Source organism: Crinia signifera, chromosome 2, assembly GCF_055691185.1.
Source record: "Crinia signifera chromosome 2, ASM5569118v1, whole genome shotgun sequence".
In the NCBI taxonomy this organism is placed as follows: Eukaryota; Metazoa; Chordata; class Amphibia; order Anura; family Myobatrachidae; genus Crinia; species Crinia signifera.
Window position 1 is genome coordinate 79,539,431 of NC_139218.1, and position 15,323 is coordinate 79,554,753.

General features: G+C 41.0%; 1 protein-coding gene across 1 annotated transcript in view; it reads right to left on the reverse strand.

The window, feature by feature from the left end:
- Positions 1 to 15,323, reverse strand: part of SMS (spermine synthase) — a 154,402-nt gene that overhangs the window by 72,242 nt on the left and 66,837 nt on the right. The window contains exons 3-6 of the mRNA XM_083172464.1: positions 10,648 to 10,738; positions 7,537 to 7,601; positions 5,934 to 6,109; positions 4,383 to 4,540 (exon numbers count right to left, since the gene is read on the reverse strand). Coding sequence (XP_083028590.1) covers positions 4,383 to 4,540; positions 5,934 to 6,109; positions 7,537 to 7,601; positions 10,648 to 10,738 — 490 coding nt within the window. The remainder of the gene's footprint in view (positions 1 to 4,382; positions 4,541 to 5,933; positions 6,110 to 7,536; positions 7,602 to 10,647; positions 10,739 to 15,323) is intronic.

The following is a 15,323-nucleotide window of genomic DNA, read 5'->3' on the forward strand; positions in this document are numbered from 1 at the left end:
GCAACTGCAGAACACCCCACCAATTACCATAGTTTGATGATTAAAGCTCCTTTACACTAACCTAGAAACATACCCCTTCTCTTCCCTTTTGCTCTTCCATCTCCCTCCCCCTCCTCCTTACTACATATTCCTACTCTATACCTTGTTCATTTTTTTCTTATTACTCCCTATTCTTACTCCTCGACTTTTCTTCTCCTGACTTTTACGCCAAGAGGATCTCTCCATGGATGGGTCGGCGGTCCGGGACGGCTGCTGGGCAGGCACTAAGGTTCATATTTTTCTGGATGCCTGCCATGTTGGGGTAGGACCAGAATATACGTTTACATACCTTTTTCTTGATACTACTCACAGTTAATTTATTTGTTGTTGGTTTGTTATTATATATGACTTAGGATATTTCCACTATATTAATTAAATGACAAAAACAGGCTGATAAATGGAGAGTCTCTCCCAACACCATTTGTTAAAAACTTTCAACACCCTAGGAACTCGGGAGTCTACTCCTTGTCTCATGTATATATAGTAAACTGTTATAAATATAGAAAATGTTAGAAAATGTTTTGAATCTCTATTGATGTTACTATGCCAATATCATCCGAATTAGGATGTGATGTATCAATGTTCTATTTTACGAGATTCAATAAAAATATTTTGGAAAAAAAAAAGACAAAATGAAGAGGCCGATACAGTTAAGCTCAGCAGCCTGCCAGAACAGTGGCTACAGACATAAAGTGGAGAAGTTATGTAATGCAACCAATCAGTCATTTATTTACCATGGTCTATGAACCAACAGGTAAATGCTGATTGGCTGCTTTATATAAGGCTTGATACATTCTCCTAGAAGCTGATATCTGTTTGCAGCCTATTTAGGTGCAACCAGAAATTACCTACTATAAAGCTGGCCATACACTATTGCAATTTGGCCACTTTTCACCCGATCCCGAGAAATCGGGACAAGAAATCGGAAAAGTCGCATTAGTGTATGGGGGCCTTTAATGGCTGGACAATGGGCAACTTGAGCTGCCCCTAAATTGAATCTGCCCCTAAAGCTGTCATGAAAAAACGTTAGTCATGCAAAATACTTTGGTTTCTTTTTCTAAATTGTGTACTCTATTGAATTTTTTTAAATGTGTACAAAAATATAGTATTCAAGTACATATATTATTTTTGTCATTATTTTGTGATGTTATTTTTGTATGTAATATACATACTTTTAATGGGGTATTTAATTATTGGCAGATGGCACAAGTGTTTCTAGGCACCTCGCAAGCACCAACATTGAAGATTTTTCTTCTCGCCCCATAAAGATATGACCGGATGTCTGCGATGTTGGGGCACCATCATTTTACCTATAATGGAATACCCCCTCTATTTAAATGCTAAGAAATTGTGATTTTCTAACATGGATGATATTATTGCAGATCTAAAAATATAAATGAAGCTGATTGGAACTCCATATCAGGTTAAGGACTAAAACAAAAATGAATTTATCCAGTTTGGGTTTAAATGATACAGTAAGCTTTGTAAATAATGTGATTAGGCTTAAGTATCCATTGCTTATGGTTCTTCTAACTTGAATTGATAGTGTAAAATCTTTCAGAGCCAGAGGTGCTGAAATCCATTGCCACACTGCTGCACAAAATCACTACTTAGCTATGATTCGCAGGAAACGCCGAAGGCAGTTTCTTCAAAGCTGCAGCTGTAATAGTGGCAAAGACATCTATTATGTAAAATAATATTTTGCTATCAACTGCTTTTACACTATCTAATATATAATAATAATATGTGATAAATGATAATAATGCACCTTTTCAGTAGTGTATTGCGCTTCAGTATTGTACTGATGACTCCTCACACTGACAGGTAGAGTTAAGGGCTAGCCATGAATTCACAATTGGTACTTAAGTTTTTTTTTTGTTTTTTTGGGCTACTTACTAAATATTTGGTTGTGTGTGTTTATTTGTAGGGTTCGTAACCCTTTGAGTGCTATCGATGCTGTGAGAGATGTGTAAAATATTCACTAAAAATGCCACGGTCGAAGTCGAGGAATATCCATCACTTTAGTGATTACCGGCAAATGATCTGAAGTCAATGAATTCAAGTTTTGTTAAACATTGCACACTGGCATTTTAAGCGGACGTTGGCATGCAAAGGGTTAACGGACACAAAATTCCCTACAGCAGAGTGGTAGATATGGTTTAATCAACAGATGTTTGCTTGCCAACTTCTGTAAGTAAGAAAATGCTCCACCTATGCAGACTGGTAAATACTATTACTAACATAACCAATTTAGTTAATAATACAATCGTGCTGCACATGAAGAAGATTCAATTTGTCAGACAATGGTGGTGATTCTTGGTTATTATTCTGCAAGCATGGACTGTTGAAGTACAGAAAAGCTTTTCATAAACTACAGAGGGAATGGAGATACTTAAGGGAATTACGGAAATGCTTGAGTAAACAGGAAAGTCTTGAGTTTTTGAAGGATTGTAAAGGGGGGGCTCTCAAACTCTGCGGGAATCAAGTTCCAATTACATCGGAGCCGCATGACTAAAAGCTTGACCCCCAGATAATTTACAGGAGAGTCTAGGTACAGCTAAAAGCCCTAAAGATCTACAGATTGCACTAATTGGGTAGGACAGTATGGAATCAGAAGCTGCTTCATGTACCTTAGGCCTTGGTCATTTAGGGCTTTGTTTGGCAGCCAATGGAGGAAGAAGAGAATGGGTGTTATATGGTTAGAACAGAGCTGGTTTGTTAACAGCATGGCAGCTGTGTTTTGTACCGGCTGCAATTCGAGCAATTCTTTTGCTGGGGAACTAAGGTAGAGGACATTACAGTAATCTAATCAAGATGATACAAATCTATGTATATGACTTTTTGGCAGATCTTCAGATTGAATTAGGTGTTTGATTCTGTCTATGTTCCTCGAATAAAAGAATGAGTATTTGATTGTGGCCGATATCTGATTTTTAAGTGTCAAGCACCCAACCGGCACAACGCCAAGATTCCGAACACAAGGGGGCCTATTAAGACCTGATCACTGAGCTGAGATTCTTTACAGCCCAGCAATCATGTAAATGCTGCCCCGCCGGAGTTTCTACCCACCCCTTTTAACAACTGTGAATGCATTTGCAGCTGTGCGATCAGGGGGAAATTCTTTCAGAAACACTCAGAATCAAATGGATTATCCCTCTGTGTGCAGCTGCCCAGTGTCTAGACTTACTCAGCGCTGCTATGACCTTTGGGAGATTGAGGCCGCTGAAGACTTCAATGGTCCTCCAAACAACCATTCTCCACCAGCGGGGCGAATGGTTGTTGGGGCACTTCCAGAAAACACTGGGTTGCCACCTACATACGCCGACCGGCTGTCAATCATCTTGTAAATGGCTGGCTTTGTACGCAGGGGGACTTAGTGCAAGCGCACATAGCACTGCGCAGTATTGCAGCCCTGCAAATAGGCATGAATCAGGAATATGATCACAGTTTTGGAATTCTGTACCCCCAAGTGTTAGCCCGGTTGAATGGTTATGCTGCAGTCTTGTCCTTTGAGACCCTATCATAAGGACCTCTGTTTTATAAGGATTCAGTCTCAGCCAATGACACTCCTCCAGTTCTGGAGCTCAGCTAGACAGTCATTTAGGGTTGTTATTGGGTTCTCATTGCCTGGAGCAAAGGACAATTACAGCATGTGCATGTAACCTGAAATCTGATAATCACATGCTTTTTAAAGTGTACTTATTTGAATGGATAGTATTCAACTAAAGCATTAAAATACCCATCTTTGCTTTTAGAATTTACTAATAGTATGTGGTGTCGGAAAAGTATCAAACCTTTGAGACATACCGTATAAAGTGAAAAAATCATTAATGTTCTTAAGCAACAAACTCAGAGTAGGTTGATTGTCAAAATGTTTTAAGAACACTAGTGCATCACAATTTTCAGTACTTTGCGTATGACTTTTTTGCTTAAGACCTGACTCCTCCATTTGAATATTGCATGATACTTGTACCACTATGCACTGCTCTAGGCATTACATTATTTAGAACATGTTTTTATAAACTGACAATATAGTGGTAACTGTACACTACTTGAAAGAACCGCATAAACCAAATATAGAAATTGTAGTATCTAGACTGCATAGAACAAAACTAAGGGGTTACGTTGGGAGCTCAACAGGAAACAAGATTGGTAAAATATTTAAGTGGACCTGCTAAAAATAAAAACATTTGTTTATTTTTTTTAAACATGTCTTAGTGTTTTATATCTAGGTTTAATCTTTTGAATATCTGGGAGCCCTACAGTATGTATTATTCATTCTTCAAAGCTGCAAGACATAAATCCCTTGATATTACTACAGTTGAACGCAATAGAGCAAAGGATATTTCCACCATGGTAGCCATCTTTGGTTTCAGTTTGACAAGTTCATACAGAATCCCACCATCACCTCCTCCTAAAATTAACACTTCCTTTCCAGAGTAGTCTTCTTTGCCACTGCCCATAATAGCATGGGTATATGCTAGGTCACTCTCTGCCAAGTCTGTAAAACAATTCATAACAAAATGGTACAGGGTGATTCACTCTTTAAAGAGAAAAGAAAGTTAAATGCAAGTATTGATATTATTATAAAATACATTGAAATACTATGAGATACTAGGTAGACAACATGTGTTGCGCATGCAATGCCAAGGCACACATCGCCTCTACCACGCCAAGCTCTGTTCTCTACCAACATGGGCTGACTCTGCACCTGTTACTGTATACCAGGCCAATTGATCTGCATACGAAAGACGATTCTACAGAAAAAATTGCAACCTTCTATAGTGTGCACATATTTCATTATTTATAGAGATGGCAAGTCTTCGGCAACACAATCTAAAGACACCTTGACAAAGGGGTTAAGCCCCGAAACGTAGGTTTGCTTCACAGTCTAATACAGCACGTTTTTTACCAAGCCCTCGGAGTGCCAGCCTCTTTAATTCCATATACAGTATATATATCTGGCCAATAAATCTAATGACTGTATGCATTTTTAAGGGACCCTTCGACGAGATGCACGGGCACGCCTGTCGGATGTTGCGTCGATAGGTAGTATGTGCTGCACATAATATCAAATAACAGGAGAGATCGCATGTGGTTTTTAACCACATGCGATCACTCAAATGCAATCCAAGGGTGGGGGCAGAGGGCATGCTTTCTGCGGCATGGGGTTTAGGGAGAGGGGACTGGAGGGACCATTGGCGGTGTGAAAGAGGATGGGCAGAGAAGTAGCGTAGCGCTAGAGCTCTCTCAGCCAATCATAGGGCTGCCCTGGGTTTTATACATTTCTGCTGCCACTGCTGACCACCACCGCCCACTAGCACTACGCTACTCTGCCGCCCTCTGCCCGCCCTCTTCCAGACCCGATGTGCCATCTCAAGATGGCATGCGACATCGGGTACAGAAAGAGGGCAAGTTTTGCACCTTAAGATGCGATCAGATTCAATGAACATCGCACTTTGAAGTCGCGTCGAATCCGATCGCATAAGTGTATGGGTAGCATTAGAGAGATACACAGCAGAACGAATACCTGTCTGATAAATCATATGTTTTTAATATTGTTCAATTAATTTTCTGTCATTTTAACATTTAGATCTACTAGTTTATCTAAAATATAATAAATATAGTAATGCTTAAGACTTTGTAGTTCATTTGGAACTGAGTGTGCAGCCAGCTATTTCCTTTGTACTGAAACATATGTACACTTCTCTTTTATATCTGCCAGCTGCACCAGTTCAAGCTTTTATTTTAGTTTGGGCATTCAGTACCACCAGTTTTTGGCTTCTTTTTGCTCTGCTTCGGTTTTTGTTGCGGATACGTCTGTGAATATAGGACAAAACTTCTTGCTATCTACTAAACATTAATCATAAAGAGTGAGGCATTGTTTCACTTACTGACATCTCCATTGAGGATGAGAACATTTCCAAACTGTTTTGAGTGGAGAATTTTGATGTTCTGATAAGGCGAATCTTTACTGTAAACTATTTCATCTATGTCATACTCTACTAAGCGTCCATCAGCCGTGGGCCAGTATCTGTCAATCTTTGATCCGCGAACAATGGCTGGTAATCTAAGACGGATAGAGAAAAGCGACAAATTATTTATTATTGGAGCAATCAAATAACAACTGTTGAAGGAAGTTGTAAAACCAAGATAAATAAATAAAATCAAATTAGAATTTAGCACCATCACATCACCGGATTAAAACATCTATGAAATTCAGTTTAAAAAAAAAAAAAAGACATATACAGTATAATAGTTTACAAAAAAAAAATGAATACACAGTGGAAATGGGACAACAGGGGCTGTTTGGCAAGACTGCAGCAATGATATATGAGGATACATCTTTAATTTAGTTTTGGTGGCCTTCCCTCTTTGTTTTGATAAGCCAATGTAGCATCCATTAGAGCACAGTGGAAACCAAAACTTAAACTTCAACACATCTACAGTATAACCCAAGAAAGACTTGCACAGCAATATTAGACTAAATAAATATATAAAACTAATTCTGGACATACACATGCAGATAAAACCCTGCTAGACCAACATACTGTTTATAGCCAGCATATATCATGGCTATAAAATGTGAAAGATCCTAACAGTGTATATGGCCAGGATATCTGGGTTCCTGCACAGGACAGAAGACATCTGAAAGAACAAGGGAAATGTCCACTGGTGCTACTCAGAACAATGCATCATTGGACATGATAGACCATTCGGCATCTCTGGCCAATAGATATATTGAGATCAGTTGCGGAAATACACAGAACAATTATCTGGATGACCCACCAATATCAGGCCACTTTCCAGATACTGTAATTATATAATGCAGTGGTTCCCAACCCTGGTCCTCAAGTACCCCCAATAGTGCACGTTTTCCAGGTCACCCGGCAGGAGCACTCATTATTCAGGCACATTTGAAAAGATCCACAGGTGGATCTAATTATAGCACTTGTGATTCTGTGTGGAGATCTGCAAAACATGCACTGTTGGGGGTACTTGAGGACCAGGGTTGGGAACCACTGCTATAATGTATTCCTAGAGAACACACCATAAAATCCCCAGCTTGTCTAAATTTTGATGCTATTTCCAGAGAAAATAATCTGAAATAATGATTTCAGGTACTAAAATATAGTACTGATCTGGGAAAAGTGATTAAAATACATATTATTTTTGTATAACTATTAATTATCCATTGAAAAGAATAGTGGGATCCAAAAAGTCAACGTTGAATTCTTTTTAGTTGTGCGACCACTAGAGGGAAGTAGAGCATAAGTTTCAAAACAAAAAATCATGTACAATTATACATAGATACTGAATACTGTATAATGAAAAAAACAACAAATGCTTTCATAATATTTTAGTATGTGATACAGTATTCAGTATAATCCACCAAATACTATACCAATTATGCATACCCTACAATATTATAATATAAGCACTTACACAAAAGATATAGTGCAATATAAACTCAATTTGAAAGAAAAAAACACTTACCGCTTCACTTGTGTGACACTGTTGTGCAATATTTCTTTAATTTTTTCTTCTATCTTGTTTAGCAGCTGGGAAAAGACAAGATATTTTTTTTTATTATTATTATTATTTTACAACAATTATTTTACAAAAGTGAGAATACAGTACTGTTAGCACAAAATTAAGAAAGTTGTTGCCTACTAATGGTGTGTTTGGTGGTGTATTGCAGTCTAAAGTTTTTCATTCATTTATGACTTTTCAGAATCTAACCAAAATTAAAATGTACTTTTAGTAAATTTACCCCCAAGCGGAGTATTCAATGTTGATTCAGACTGTTGGAGCATTTCCGACAGTTGGATTAGCGGACAATCTGCCCTCAATTCGACAGTCGGAATTCAATCTTCCAACTGTTGGAAATGCTCTGACAGTCGGAATACATGTGGATTGTCAACTACACGTTTATATTGTCGAAAACCGCATTGGATTCAACAATCCAGTGGCCGTTTCTTGACAATACAGATTCTACTTTTTAAAAAGTTGAATCTGCATGGGCTTCAATGTACTCAGAAAAGGCCGCATTATATAGATGTTTGCCAAAATTTCTGACTGTTGGAAATATTGTCACACATTGACTGCTCCGCATTAGAGGGGTTATCAATCCTGGAAGATATTTCTGATCCTCTGAAATATCTGCCGCTTTGACATAGAATAGATTAAATTGATCTATTCAACGTTTCTCCTCAGCAAATCCACATGTTTTTCCGCAGAAAGGGTTGCTAATTCGCAAATTTAGCGTCCGTTTCCGGGAATGCATATCTACTTTCCAAAGAGCTGATTCTACAGTGGCAGTCCTGGCCGTATTGAATAGGTACTGGCCGGGCATTGAATAAGCCCCTAAGTCTCTCAGAGCCTGTTAAATGCAAACACATGGGGCAATTCTAGCCTATATAACTGGGGATATGGTCACTGAGCGACCATATGTACGGGGCACCGATCGCCGGGTGGTCGCTGGTTGGAGGAGCATGCCCCTGCAACCAGCGGCTTCCGTAGGCAGTGTGTCTTGTTTTATCAGCGACCACCTATGGGCACTAATGAAAATGAGACACGGAACAATATATTGCTAAGCAATATTAACCCAACATTGCTCAGCGATCATATTGTTCCATGTGTGCGGAGCTTAAGTCACATTAAGTCACAAGTTTTAAATAAATCTTGAAAAACTCATGTCGACCTGGTCATGTGGATCACTTGACCCTGTTGACCCTGACATTATTTGCATGTCGACTTTTTTGACCCAGACAACCTATTGCACGTCGACCTTTTGGGCTAGACGTATCGACTGTCTATCTACACACTGTAGATCTATCAACCGGAACCTAAACAATAGTAATATTGGCTTACCTACATAAATAAAATCATGGTTTGTCATTTACAAATAATCAGTCAAAATTTTAGCACAATTCTTGTTTTACTTGAAACTGTGCAGAAAACAGCAGCTTCAACTCCAGAAAGCACTGAAAATAATTGTGTTCAGTCAGGGTGCTCTGCTAACACATACAATATGCACTACAGGTTCCCTGCCTTGTCAGTGTTCACCAGAAGGTGAGCTGCAGGGCCAGAAGGCAGGGTGTTTTTTTATCTCTAATGGCAGTATTCAATGAGAAAAATTCTCCGTGTTTTATGGAGAATTTGTGCTTTTTTCGCGTTGGACGGAGAATTTTGGTCTCAAAAAGTGAACCACCCTATTCAAAGTGATATTTTCGCCGTCTTTCTAAGTGATTTTCGCCGTGTCTCTCCATGTAGCAATTCTCCATCTTTTCATGGAGAAGTGGAATGTGAACTTTTAAAATAAAAGATTTTTTTTTTTTTTTTTGGTGTCAAAAAATCAGGAATTTTATTCTGTGAAGGGACATGCTATTTTTATTCATGTGCTTACTGCACATGAATATATATTTAATTAAAATCATTACATATGCAAGTTCGGGAGCAGTGAATATACCCGGTCCCCTGCTGGCTCTGGGGGGCGCAGCCTGTGCTGCCTGGGTCCCGGGGAGCCCACCTCCCCTCCACATACGTTCTGGGGCAGGCAGGGAGACTTCAATCTCCCTGCCTGCCACCGTCCCATGGCTCCCTGCAGCGGACGCTCGTCTGCTGCAGGGGTTAAGATTCGCCGTGAGGGGCAACGAGTCCCTGCGACATTGAATAGTGTATAAAGACCCGTGACGGAGAATCTCCAAAACACGGCGAGTGCATGGCGAGAGAAAAAACCTCTTGCCATGCACAGAGAAAATTCTCACTGAATACTGCCCTATGTTCTATGAAGTAAGGATTCCTACAGCAGGAGCCTAATACCCCTTTTACACCAAAAACGTCAGGTTGCACCCGGATTTCTGATCCCTGCTTCAAGCCGGGCGCGACCCGGCGTTTGCTCCATTTACACCGCCCGTAGCCCCCCACCGCCTCTTGGAGATGACGTCATCTCCAAGCACCGATCGCTGCTGCCGGGACCCGTACCTTTGTGTTGGGGGCAAGCCCAGCACTAAGGTAATCTGTTGGGCTGCCCCCAGCCCTCGTGCACCCCCCAGCCCTGGTCTAGGAGGTGAATGGATGCCGCACACAGGCATCCATTCACCTCCTCCGCTGCCGCTGCTGCTGCTGTCTGTAAAGCATAGCAGACAGCAGCGCAGCCTGTGTGCGCCCCCCCTTCCAACCTGCGGACACTGGGGTCCGCAGGTTGCACGTCCCCCATTGATGTAAATGGGAGCCGGGTCAGATGACACGGCGTACCCATTTACACCGCCCTCTACCCAGGTCCTGGCAGTGTTCTACCCAGGTCAGGACCGTGGTAGAAGTCCTGTGTAAAGGGACATGGCGTGTCCCATTTACACCGCCACTGACCCGGGTCTGACCCGCCGAAGGCCCGGAGTTTTGCGGCGGTGTAAAAGGGGTATTAGTTTAAGCACACTTACTATTATAGACCACAGTACGGTCAATCTTGAGGACACCCTTCTTTCCCTAAAGACTCTGCCTTCTTTCAATCAAATGGAAAATTGATACATGAGGCTGCATTCAAAGTTGTGTTCCACTCTGAACCTAATAAATGTCAGGCAATGTTTGAGCACATTATATACGTACATTTTGAACTGAGTCATTCTCGTCTGGTTCATCACGACTTTGCAGATCGAACAGCACTAAGCCATGTGGGTATATTCTTACAGTAGCAAAGCTGGAAAATATAGTAGATAACAAATAAATGGGGCAACTGCTCCCTTTAATTTAACAATTCCCTACCAACAAATCTGAAATAACATACTGATTCTGTATTATAACAACTGAACTTGGCATGAATACATAGAATCCTAATACTAACAATAAACATCTGTTTAGCATTATGAAAATTGTAGAAGAAAAAGCCACCTGGAAAATTGCAACATAGATAAATTAACATTTGAATCAGAGAACAGATCAAGTTTATTGAGAGTAGTGCAATGATAATTAATGGGTCAGCACAAATAGCAATCAATGTGATAATGTGAGTGAAACTACGGTGTGATGGGCTCCATACAAAAAGCCAGTAGTTACAAGAAATTAAAGATGTTTCTCCAGTGTATTAGAAAATGTACTTAAAATAGCAGGCAGTATGTTTAGTAGATTGGGTATAATAGAATATTCGGTACTTGTGTAGTTTCACGGCGCCAGCATGGCGCCGTGCTACTTCCGGGTGTACGCTCGCCATGAAATATGTCCAAAAAAGTAACTTAACTCCATGCCAACATGGATAGTTCATACCTTCACTATCCATGTTGGCATTGAGTTGATTTTAAATAGCGTAGCGAGCCACCGAGCCCGCAGCGTGGGCGAGCGAAGCGAGCCCAGCAAGGGGACTCAGACTCACGGCGCCATGCTGGCGCCTTGAAACTACACAAGTACCGAATATTCTACTAAAAATACAATTATTATTATTCACTTCCAGGTTTGACCCCCTCCTAATAAGCATGGGAGGGATTTTATGGAGAAGGTAGCAGAAGTGCTGAGCTAAGGTAAGTGATTTGGTAATTATTTAAATCTTTAAAAGAAAAAGAATCTACCAATTCAATACGCATTGGTTTTATTTGGAGAATCTTAAGGCAGGAGCCAACTTAACCCTTAAAAATATCTGCTTAATATGGCAAAATCTCTGTGAGATATGTATAAAATATTGGCTAAAAACGCTAGCGTCGCTCACATTTGTTATATAAATTCAAATGAAAAATGTTGCGTAAAAAAAAGATTATGGGTGAGCTTTAATAGGATGAGAGAAATCTCCAGTTTTTATAAAGCGGCAATCATTTGCACTTCAAAATCAAATTGGTTTTGCAGTGTACATGATTGCACTTTAAAAAAACTGGAGATTTCTTACCAAATCTCTCGCTTTCTGATTCTCTCATCCTATTAAATCTCACCCTATATTTCCTATATAAAAGGTAAACATTACACATAATGATGACTAAAAATTTTGCTTGCCAATTTTCACACCAATTGTGACAAATTCTCTTGGCACTCAAAGGGTTAATACCGCTCCACCATTGGCGGAAGACAAACACCAGAAGCGCCTGCACAGTGGTCTCCCCTCCCGGCAGCCGCAATACATCATGGTCAAGCGAGGAAAGTACATTACTTCAGCTCTATGCATAGAGAACATATGCCCGGTAGCCCCAATTTCTCCAAAAGGAGCTGTAACCAATGCTTTTTCGGATGGAAAATTTTTAATTTTCACACACTGTTGTAGAAATTAAGGGATGATGAGTTACTAATATTTTTAACCTCCTTTTGGGACTACATTGCTCCAGGTTGAGGTGACTACTTTTTAAGTGGAACTATGCAGAGTCTAACATTGAGTCTATTTATTGGCCTTAACCCTGTGCATGCCTCATATTGTATGCCTTATTTACAAATGTGTGTCGCATTGTTTTACATGATTTGAATGTGTATTTTCTATTTCACTGATGTCCCGTATCTACGTGTCTTTGCCTAATAAATAAAAAGTCAGTGCTTCATAGATTGTTAACGAGGTTCACATTAAATATGGAACCATCTAGTCATGTGTGCTGCACAAGGGGCTGGACTTTCAGAATGAAGCTCGATCCCTTACACAGCATGTGACATAAGCTGGGCAAAATAAAACCGTTACATCCAATGACTGATCAGTGAATACAGGTCACAGATAACTAATGATTGTGCAACTGCTGCCAAAAAACCTTATCTCATTGTCAGACAAAGGTGTAAAGCAGCTGTGGCTGTTAATAAAGGACAAGGACCTAAGGGTCTAATTCAGACCTGATCGCACAGCTGATAATTTTCAGAGCCCTGCGATCTGGAATATGCCACCCCGCCAGAGTGAAATCACGCCCCATGCAAGCCTGAGATTTTCTTAGCAAGGTTTGCAAAAATATGGCAGGCCTGTGATTAGCTGCAAATCCATTCGCAGCCATAAAATAAATTAGCAGTTTTCCAGAGGACAGCATCGCACATGCGTACTACAGGCCGTACGTATCGATAACCTAATTTGCCGCCATGTGATCAGGTCTGAATCAGGCCTAAAGTAAAAGTGATCACATGAAAATTAGCACAGCATGTTGCTGTAACCTTCGTAAAACCAGCTATAAGGCAAAATGGAAATGTTTAACAGGTTTTCACATAGGAAGTAGTTAATATGCCAACAGTCCCGTAGTCAGAATGCCGTTGCCAAGACCCTGACTGTCGGCATTACCACCAACCAGAATCATGGTGCGCAGAGTATAGTCTCCCTCATAGGGGTCCAAGACCCATAGAGGGGGAATAGAACCTTGTAGCCAGCAAAGCGAGCCACCGTGCCTGCATCGTGGTGAGCACAGCGAGCCAGAAAGGGGCCTTGTTGTGCTGCCCCGCTGCCGGTATTCAACCAGACGGGATACCGTCTGTCAGGAAATCATACTGAACCCTTCCACATAATACTGTGTGTAGATTATTATATCTGGAGTACCAGCTACAATAACGGTCTGCACCTTCGCTTTGGAAATAGGTCTCAAACACATTTAGAAAACAAATATCTAATTATTGTTGGTGCCTTCCCTTTGCTCCATTGTGTTGTTTAGCCTAAAAAAGGAAACTCAATAAACATTCCTTGTTCTTCAAAACAATGTAACATGTAAACTTTGTATCTGATTGTTACATTCTGCAGGCTCCATACCTATTTTCAGCTCTGCCAGAACATTTCAACAATGGATAAAAATGCCATTCCCACGTGTAAAAATAAGAAAAATATATTTGATGTAAACAGACATGAAAATACATGAAAATACATTGGTTATACAAAGTGATACACAATTCTGAGATGTAATATGTACAAGGTTGCATTTTAGTGTGTGCTTGAATATTAGAATTCAATCTTTATATTCTACTCATCTGTTTATAGTCTATTTATTAGCAAATTGATCGAATTTTCATATCAGAGTGTGGCTTGACAGCTATTGGGGTATATTCAATGCGGGAGGGGGGGTGGGTGAGTGGCCGACCTATATGGTGAGCAGCAACGTTAGCCCGCCATCATTATTAAATGCTCCCCCTCACTTGCCGTTTCCACCTCGCCTGCTCCCTGAGGCGAGGTGGAAACTGCGAGTGCGGCCATGGAAACGGTGAAACTCGCAGCTATATGCAGCAGGCTCCCTGCATTTGCAGTGAACCTCGGAATCCTCGCCGCCCTCTGACGGTGAGGATTTCCCCGGAACATAGAATAAGGTGAGCGGCCGGCGAGGGAGCTGGACGGCGACAATGGCTTTTCCGCACTAAACAGCGATCCTCGCCGTACAAACTCACCTCGCAGCCTCTCGACGAGGGTATTGAATACCGCCCATTGTGTGTGGTCATATCCTTGACAAGATCCACCTTCTTCAGAACTTTAATGGCTGAATTTTTGAGTCCAGCTTACCCCTTGTTGTCTGAAGCAGCTCTTTTTTTCCTGTAGAGGCTGCTGATCCCAGCGCCCAAGTTTTCAGCCCACACAAATAGCTTCGGTGTCTCCAACCCAATAGAGACCTGCTCTACACCAGGCCAGCTATGTTTCTAGATGGGGGTGCAATTGGGCAATCCTCAGCTGATTTTCCCATAGGGGTCCTCTCTCACTGCTTCCTAGGATACAGGTCATCAGGATCATCTGCTCCCAAGGAGACTACCACACCAGATGCCGCTGACCACCTGTGAATTTCCCTTTTTCTTCAAAACACTGACTGCTGTTCATTGCTGCTATGGAACTGATGGCTGCAGTGTGATGAGTCCACCCTTGCTACAGCCATGTGGATGAGAGGATCCAAATCATGTTACAATTCACAAACCATCAAATCATTTTTCCAGTCTGTGCATATGTGAGAAAGTCTGACCCTTCCGACAGGATGAAAGTAGTCATCGCTGACCTCACAGACCCTCCCCAATCATCTGGGCACGTCTGCATTTTTTTTCACCACACCCAGAAAACATAAGGTTTCCACCCAGAAACACTAACTTCCTGTCAATCAAATTGTGACTACTGCAACCAAATTGTGAATATATAGTGGTCAAGAATTTTGTTGCAATTTGCTGCCGCATTGTTCGATAACTGGGCAAATTGCGAAGTTGCTGATTAGCGATCAACTCCGAATCAGATAGAACACTATGGCCGCATACGGCCATGCTCTATCGTTGTTGTAGCTATTTATAACAGCCGAATATGGCTTGTATATACATACGGCAGATCAGTCGGTCACCGGGTCCCATTCGTATTTCAGATCGAATGGCTACATTTGTATCCATTCGATCTT